Here is a 9,013-nt window from a genome sequence, read left to right as displayed (position 1 = left end):
ACGCCTGTTCTAGTCCTTGTCTTTTTGCCTTCCCTTCTCCTAAAATGACAGCTCCGCTGTGTGCCGAGAAACGCGCCCAGAACACCTCCTCTCCAGGAAACTTGTAGGGACAGACTGGGCTGAACCGAAGGGCGCAAAGTGTCTCAATACGTGATGGGAGCTGGCCACGGCGACCCCTGGTTCGTAGTGACTCGCTGAGACTTAATCAAAAGTCAGCGTTAACTGCCTTCATCTCCCTACCAGGAGGTCAAAAATTAGGAGAGGGTGCCAGAGTGATTGAGAATGAATGCCAGCAAATGATGCGCCTCGCGCGCCCAGGTCACCCTCCCCCACGTGCGCGCATCTCCAACGACCGCTCCCCGGGGGGCCCATGAGGCCGCGCCGCAAAAGAAGAGGGAGAAATATACATCCTGAAGTTGCAAAAGACTCAGACCCGGTTACCCCTTCCTCTGCTGCTGAACTTTTCGTTTTGGTCCCCTGCAGGCGGGCGTTGAGTCTCGCCCACCCCTTTGCTTACATTCCTTCAAGATTCGACGAGCCCTCCTCCACGGTAGACCTCCCTCTTTCCCCTTCCCACCCGCTCCAGCGGCCGCGAGCCCTTCCACCCAAACACCTCCGGGCTGGAGGTCTCAGTTACAAAGCTGGAGAGCGGGGAGTGAGTCCGAGAAAGACCACGGCGACCAACTGCGTGCCCGGCGGCTGTCCTCTGCTTGGTCCGCACGTGAGCGATTCCCTAGGGCGCCACCCCTCGTCTCCATCCCAGGCTCGGATGCGCGGCTGCCGCGCACTCGCGGCTCCCTAGCGGCGAGAGGGAGAACCGGCTCAGGGGGTGGAGAGAGGAAGGGTTCGCGGGTGGGAGGAACCCCCCTCGGAAGCCCGGGAAATCCCGGCCGTGCCAGCCCCCTCCCCCTCAACTTCGAGGCGCTCTCCGGCAGCGGCGGCGAGGATGGAGCTGCCTCCCCGGGGCCGGGCGCCACCGGACTCCTCGCTGGACAGCGCCTCGCTGACCTCGCTGGACTCCAGCGTCTTCTGCAGCGAGGGTGAAGGGGAGCCCCTGGCGCTCGGGGACAGCTTCACCGTCAACGTGGGCGGCAGCCGCTTTGTGCTCTCGCAGCAGGCGCTGTCCTGCTTCCCGCACACGCGCCTGGGCAAGCTGGCCGTGGTGGTGGCCTCGTGCCGGCGCCGCGGGGCCCTGGCCGCCGTGCCCAGCCCCCTGGAGCTCTGTGACGACGCCAATCCCGTGGACAACGAGTACTTCTTCGACCGGAGCTCGCAAGCCTTCCGCTACGTCCTGCACTACTATCGCACCGGCCGCCTGCACGTCATGGAGCAGCTGTGCGCGCTCTCCTTCCTCCAGGAGATCCAGTATTGGGGCATCGACGAGCTCAGCATTGACTCCTGCTGCCGGGACAGGTACCCGCGAGGCGCCGGGGGCCGGGGCGCCGGGGGGGGCGGGGTGCTGGGGCGGGGCCGCGGGCGCCGCGGGGATGGGGCGGCCTGGGGCAAGATCTGAGACTTCACCCAAGCCTCGCTCGAGCCAGGCCTAAGAATACTACCTGTGGCCGTTTAGGAGCCAGAAGAAGGCAGGGTGGCAGTGGGGGCCGGAAAGCATCAAAGCCAAGTTTTGATGGAACTTTTTGAACCTTCTGCTTTTTCTAGTGAAGGTATGCTAATTCATTTGTAATCAAGAGCGGTCAGGCCTGCAATAAATATCTGGTGATTGTAAAGATGAGTCAAAAATTATGCTCCCAAAAATGCACCTAAAGGGATGTAGGTTACAGTATAGAGAATGGTGCTTTATCACACTTAGGACGCTTCAGTTTTAAAACTTGGATAAAGAACTGCTTTAAATCCAGAAGACAGAAAGTTGGTTCTTTGTGAATAAGTGTGGGACTTTGGTGATCTATTATTTTGCAATTACTTTGCTATTATTACCATTTCATCATGAATATTTTTCCATTACCCACATTAAAAAAAATTCCCAGTTGCAAATTTCTGTTCTCATTATAAGAAAAAAGTAGGTCGTAAAATGCATTAATCTAAATTAGCTTTGCTACGTATAATTTATTCTGTATAAACTTCTACCACAAAAGCGCCGTTTTAAAAGCAATAATCTTTCACATTTGAGTCCTGTGAAAAGACGGCCTGGGTAAAATATGGCATGAACTTATTCTGCATGTTACTGAATTAAGAAGCATGACTTCACTGCCGAGTTTAATTCTCATTTCACTTCAGTATTTTTAAAAAGTTAGACTAATCACCAGGTTATCTTCCCTAAAAGATATTTCAGAAGAAAGGAGCTGAGTGAAACATTAGACTTTAAGAAGGACACAGAAGACCAGGAGAGTCAGCATGAGAGTGAACAGGACTTCTCCCAGGGACGTTGCCCCACCATCCGCCAGAAGCTCTGGAACATCCTGGAGAAGCCTGGGTCGTGCACAGCGGCCCGAATCTTTGGCGTCATCTCCATCATCTTTGTGGCTGTGTCCATCGTCAACATGGCCCTGATGTCAGCCGAGTTAAGCTGGTTGGACCCACAACTGCTGGAAATCCTGGAATATGTGTGCATCAGTTGGTTCACGGGGGAGTTTGTCCTGCGCTTCCTGTGCGTGAAGGACAGGTGCTGCTTCCTGAGGAAGGTGCCGAACATCATAGACCTCCTTGCCATCTTGCCCTTCTACATCACTCTCCTGGTAGAGAGCCTGAGTGGGAGTCAGACTACACAGGAGCTGGAAAACGTGGGGCGCATCGTTCAGGTTTTGAGGCTGCTCAGGGCTCTGCGCATGCTCAAACTGGGCAGGCATTCCACAGGTACTCAGGTTTCGTGATGCCTTTTCATTCACTGTTGTTCTTAAGCATTAGGTCTTTGACCAGGGTCCAAGGGAAGCGACTCTTGACTCTCAATTGACACTCAGAATACCACCTGCTATATTTCACCCAGTTATAATCTCCAGAAAGGTACTGAAATGCAAAACCTTGAGGTTGTTATCACAGGTAGAGAGGACAACTTGCCTCTCATACACTTTCTCTCCTTAAGACATGTGAGAAACTATTTAAACATATGTTCATTTTAATTTATTTTAACCCAGGTGCCCAGAAGATGTACAAAAATTAAAGACACACTGCTTCTGGAAGGTGCTCCATAAAATATGCATAAACAGCACATAAAAAGATATGCACAAATTATATATGATATATAGGAACATAAGCCAGTTTTCTTTTCTGTGTCAAAGGAAATGTTTTTCACACAAGTTTGCTGAAAGAAGAGAGAGAGAAGAGAAAGTCAGACTCCAGGACCTTCTCTGGCTATGCAAAAAGAGATGATTGGGCACTGGGGGCCTTCTCATAATTTGGGAGGAAACAATATAAATGTTTGCTTTAGAAGTAAAAGGGTCTTTGAGACCCTTTGGACTGTAACCCACAAAGCTCCTCTATCAATGGGATTTCCCAGGCAAGAATGCTGGGGTGGGTTGCCATTTCCTCCTCCAGGGGACCTTCCCATCCAAGAGATGGAATCCACATCTCCTGCATCTCAGGCAGAGTCTCCACAGTGAACCATCCAGGAAGCACTACAAGAAAGCTAAAGACACTAATTAAATGCCCTGTCTACTATCTGAGAATTTTTTTTGTCCTGAACTGGGGAGACATAAGAGAAACAGTGACAAGAATGCCTTAGCTTTTTGTATGTATCCATAAAGCCTTGAAAATCTAAAGAACACTCTCTAGAAAAATCTCTACGCAACACATACACACACACACTTGTACATGAAAAATTATAGGCAAATCAGAGGAAATCATACAAATCCATTAAAGATGATGCTTCCATCCCTAAGGGCAGGGATTCTCAGTGACTGGCCCTGCCGTCTGTTAGATGTTCTGGAGCACATATGTGTTCCCTTATGTTAGACTTTAATAAAAACAAGAATCCCTTGAAAAGCTTGTTAAAATGCAAATTCTGAGCCCCAACTCCAGAGACTCAGATTTTAGTTTTGGGGGTTGGATCCAGAAGCATACATTTTAACAAGCTAACTTTGATGTAGGTGGTCTTGAGAAACACTGGAGTAGGATACAATATTAATATGATACATATAAATACAAATAACTGACTAGAGACTCCTATTCCCACTTATTTCCCTAGATATATGCCTGACTGGTCACCTAAAAGTAGTTGATGGTAGAGATCTCTCCTTCTATATCTAGGAAGAAATGAACCTCAGATATGTTTCCCCCCACATCTCTGAGGAAACTGGGACTGTTCCTAATATAATTTTGGTAGTGTATTTTCCTAGCTAGTCTCACATACCAGGCATTTGATAACGGGGTTTCCAACAACTTTTAGAAGTACCACTCTTTGTTTTCTGACACCCATAATGGGATGCTTTCTTCTAGTATTTATAAACTCTTCACAGGATTCAATTTAAAAACACCCAGTAAAGACTACATTTTTCCCCAAAAGAAAGGAAAAAGAAAATAATAGTAATTTCCACAATGTCACCTCTTCAAAGGTTTTCTCAGTTCTAAGGCAAGTAGAAGTATTAATAAAGTCTTAATTTATTGAAAAGATATGAACAGTTGCAATGAATATTTGACAGTGTTATCTTGAGCATTACATTTAGCAAAATATAAACACAGACCACATATTTCTCTAGGTATTAACTATAAATAAAGTTGAGAAGTATTATAAAATAATGGTTTCAGAAGACAATGGTGGATCAGGCAGCCTAGTTTTAAGTCATTGGCATGTTACTTTGTACTAGATATGCTACTTTTCTGTGCCTTGGTCTGCTCCACCCATAAAATGGCATAATAAATATAACATCTATCTCATGTTATTTTTTAGGATTATCTGAGTTAATTGATATAATCTGCAGAAATTCAGGCACTTTGTTTCTTTTCAAACTGAACTGTTTAGAACATTGGAATGAAAACAGTCTTTCCAAACACTATGCATTTCTTCATATGTTCTCAACTTCAGAAATCCAATTCAATACAGACACATCAAGGACAGTTTTCTAAAAGGTATTCTAAAGATATTATTTAAAATGCCTTTTAAAGTTAAATCTCAAATTATATTAATTGGTCTTTTAAAATAGCTGGCTAATAATTAAAGAACATCTCAAAATTCTAAGAACAAAATTCAGAATAATGAGAGAAGAAATAGTATTTTAATGTATTTAAAATAGTCTCTAGTGAATAAAAATTTAAACATAATTCCAAGAGGTATTACTTTGGACATTTGAGACAGTATCATTGTGACATCATGTTTATATGACTTCAAAATGTGAATAAACTTTAATCAGTGTCTCTAGTGTTAGGGAAGATAACTTATTCAAATAGCAATCCTGTAATGGGCTCCTCTTGCTATAGCTTTGGTATTAAGGACAAAAATTTCAATGGGTGCCATTGAAATGGAGGAGTACTGGAAGCCCTCCTGCTACCCCTTTAAGAATGTCCTCAGATATAGATTTGATGTTCTTTTGTGAATTTTGTTCCTAAATCCTAACTTGTTTTCACTGCTTCACTTCATTCTCATCGTTTACTTCTTCTGGCTCTTTCAGATCATGATGCCTCTAATTGTGTTAAACTTTATCAGGAAAGTGAGAAAAATAGACACATAAAATATAAGGAGACAACATCAAACTGCCTTAGAATAGTGTGCAAGGTGATGCATAGAAATGCAGACCTGACCAAAAGAGTCCTCCTCGTACAATTCTGCAGAGGCTCTCATTGTATAAAGGACAAAATGCTATCCAATGTCCCCTGCCTGCCCTTCATCTCATCTCTCATCTTTTTTGTATAAATAGTAGGTGTTTAATAGCTTGGGGCTTCCCAGCTGGTACTAATGGTAAAGAACCCGCCTGACATTGCAGGAGACCTAAGAAACACAGGTTCGATCCCTGGGTTGGGAAGATCCCCTGGAGGAGGGCATGGCAATAATACCCCCTCCAGTATTCTTGCCTGGAGAATCCCATGGACAGAGGAGCCTGGCGAGCTATAGTCCACAGGGTCGCACAGAGTCGGACATGACTGAAGCAACTTAGCATGCACACACGCACGTGTAATAGATAAGTGAGTGAATGAATCTAATTATATTTATTTTTAGCCTTCTCAATCAGTCCCCATCAACTAGACTAAGAACTTCCTGGAGATTGTAACTTATCACCTCTGTATCCCCAGAACTTTGTCCAGTGCTGGCGCCATAGGAAATGTCAAATGCATGCTTTGGGATGGATAGCAGGGAAGGAGAGGGAGAGGGATGGGCAGGAAAAGGGAGAAGGGGTGCCCCTGACTGACACCAGCTGTTCTATTACAGGCTTGCGCTCCCTTGGAATGACCATCACCCAGTGTTACGAAGAAGTTGGCCTGCTGCTCCTGTTTCTATCTGTGGGAATCTCTATATTTTCAACTGTGGAATATTTTGCTGAGCAGAGCATTCCCGACACAACCTTCACAAGTGTCCCTTGTGCCTGGTGGTGGGCCACAACGTCCATGACTACCGTGGGATACGGAGACATCAGACCAGACACCACCACGGGCAAGATTGTGGCCTTCATGTGTATCTTATCGGGAATCCTTGTCTTGGCCTTGCCCATTGCTATTATTAACGACCGCTTCTCCGCTTGCTACTTCACCCTGAAGCTCAAGGAAGCAGCTGTTAGACAGCGTGAGGCTCTGAAGAAACTTACCAAGAATATAGCCACTGACTCATATATCAGTGTGAACTTGAGAGATGTCTATGCCCGGAGTATCATGGAGATGCTTCGACTGAAAGGCAGAGAAAGAGCAAGTACTAGGAGCAGTGGAGGAGATGATTTCTGGTTTTGAATTCACTTTCAGTTTACTTACAAAACTTGTGTAAAACTAACTCGATTGATAAAGCCTTGATATGGATGTCTGTACACTACTGCTCAGTCTCTTTTGAGTCCTGCCTGTGTTCATCTGACATGTTGCTTGGTCTACTAGAATAGTCCACATCCCCCCAAAGCAACAGCACATTGTTCTGACACACTTGAGTCTCAAAAATAGCTATTTAACACCACCCAAGGCAACAAGGCCAATAGACATGTGTTGGAATTGTCAAATGTAAAATAATAGTGTAATGCATACAGTAACATTAAACATTTTCCTATCACTAATTTTTAGAGTCTTTTGCACCTGTAATTTTAAAGGATGGACATTAAATGGCATCAGTTCAGTTCAGTTCAGTTCAGTCGCTCAGTCGTGTCCGACTCTTTGTGACCCCATGAATCACAGCACACCAGGCCTCCCTGTCCATCACCAACTCCTGGAGTACACTCAAACTCATGTCCATCAAGTCGGTGATGCCATCCAGCCATCTCATTCTCTGCCCAGAGCAAAGATGAGTGAACATTGAAGATCATGGTGACCAATTTTTCTATAAAAAAATACTCTCCAAGTAAGTAAATCAATCCTTTCTAGAACAGTTAAAGCTGCTGAATATAACAATTAGCTTTTCGAGAGAAAATTCTGCTTTGATGATCATAGACTGAGTGCCTGTCTTTCCTCTGGTGCAGACATTGGTCCCAAATTGACTGAGTTCTGTGTTCCATCATTAGTTTTGAAGGTAGAATCCAAAAACTACCTAGGCTGAGGTAGAAGGGTGCTAACTAAAGGCTTTGAGAATTGCACTTCCTCATCCTTCCCATGGAGTGCCTATGTGGAGCATAAAGGCAGTATCTCTTTATACTCCATGGAAACTAGATGGTCTTTAAATATCTCGTTATTGACTCCGTGTTCAAGTTATGTCTTTAAAATGGTGACTTTGTAAGTAAAGATGAAGTGGTAAGGATCTTAAATGTATGTACACTGAAATTATTAAATCATCTTATTTCATAATATGAGAATGTTATGTTAATAATACCATGGATGAATTTGACAATCTTTTAATTATTAACAAAAAGTAGGTGGATAGCTTTCTGACCGTTGGGGTAAATAGCAAATGTTCCAACTTTACATGCATTTTGACAGTATTTCAGGATAAAATAAAACTCCTAGTCAGTTTGTTATATAATTAAAGCCAACAGTTCTAAACCTGGGAATTAGTTTATGGTTTCCAATGTTCTTGTAAATGAGTTTTCAAAAACTAAGAATAATATAGAGTATTATTTGCATACCTGCAATCTCAATGAATATAATAGTGTCCCCAAGGGGACAAAAATTGTTTCTTGGAGGGGAACAAAAAAATCCTACTGTTTTTATTCATATAATACATATATCCATGCAATACACAAAGAGATTATAGCGTATATCTTTGGTATTAATATTCCATGGGTTGGGAAATTAGAAAAAATGCCTAACAGGTCCTTTCTAGGGTTGAGTTATGTAAGAAATAAACACTGAGAAGGAAATTTAATATATGTCTGTATAATATGTCATTAAGTCTATTTAAGGATACCTTATTATAAACTACAAAGAAGAGAAAAGACAGGGAAAAGAACAAAAGAAAGTCCAATCAATTGTAAGATACCACTGATTGCAAATGCATCCAGATTTTGGATATATAAAACTTTTAAAATACGTATCTTAAAATCAATGAAATCATATACACTACCTCTAGTTTTCTGATATGCATGCTTAAGCTCTAAAAACCTTTTCATTGATGGCATGAGTTTTAAACTGTATGCTAAAATACTTTAATCCATTTGGCTTGTTTCCACTTATCCCAAATATTATGAAATATTTAAGAGATATGAGTAGTAATAAAATAAATATTTTCCCTCTTACACAATTCCCAGGTGCTAGAGCATACCGCAGGGCCACTTCTCCTAATATAAACGCCATCCACAATCTGAAAGGGAAATAGACACAGAAGGCAAACTCTTTCTGGCTTATCTAGAACTCTCCCCAAGAGATCCAGGCTGTGCTCTGTACTCATCATGTATTTTATCACTGTATCTTCAAGGTATTCCTATTATATAATTACCAGTGCTAAACTCTTCTAATTATACAATTTATATATTTATCCATCCAACAAATATTGATTCAGGATCCA

General features: G+C 43.2%; 1 protein-coding gene across 1 annotated transcript; it reads left to right on the top strand.

The window, feature by feature from the left end:
* Window positions 1-946: 946 nt before the first annotated feature.
* KCNV1 (potassium voltage-gated channel modifier subfamily V member 1) lies at window positions 947-6,825 on the top strand. The gene is made up of 3 exons (XM_055432598.2): window positions 947-1,413; window positions 2,282-2,811; window positions 6,314-6,825. The coding sequence occupies exons 1-3, from the start codon at window positions 947-949 to the stop codon at window positions 6,823-6,825; spliced, it is 1,509 nt and encodes a 502-aa protein (XP_055288573.1).
* The last annotated feature ends 2,188 nt before the right edge of the window (window positions 6,826-9,013 follow it).

The sequence above is a fragment of the Moschus berezovskii genome, chromosome 16 (genome assembly GCF_049115385.1).
Source record: "Moschus berezovskii isolate FMDL1 chromosome 16, NW_MosBer_1.0, whole genome shotgun sequence".
Classification (NCBI taxonomy): domain Eukaryota; kingdom Metazoa; phylum Chordata; class Mammalia; order Artiodactyla; family Moschidae; genus Moschus; species Moschus berezovskii.
The sequence above is the reverse complement of the archived record's forward strand: the minus strand, read 5'-3'. Positions and strand labels throughout refer to the sequence as shown.

Excerpts from the sequence above, each read along its gene's own strand:
- KCNV1 (XM_055432598.2), top strand. The coding sequence starts at position 947 with ATGGAGCTGCCTCCCCGGGGCCGGGCGCCACCGGACTCCTCGCTGGAC. Across the intron at positions 1,414-2,281 it reads GACTCCTGCTGCCGGGACAG|ATATTTCAGAAGAAAGGAGC; the intron begins GTACCCGCGAGG and ends CTTCCCTAAAAG. Across the intron at positions 2,812-6,313 it reads ACTGGGCAGGCATTCCACAG|GCTTGCGCTCCCTTGGAATG; the intron begins GTACTCAGGTTT and ends GTTCTATTACAG.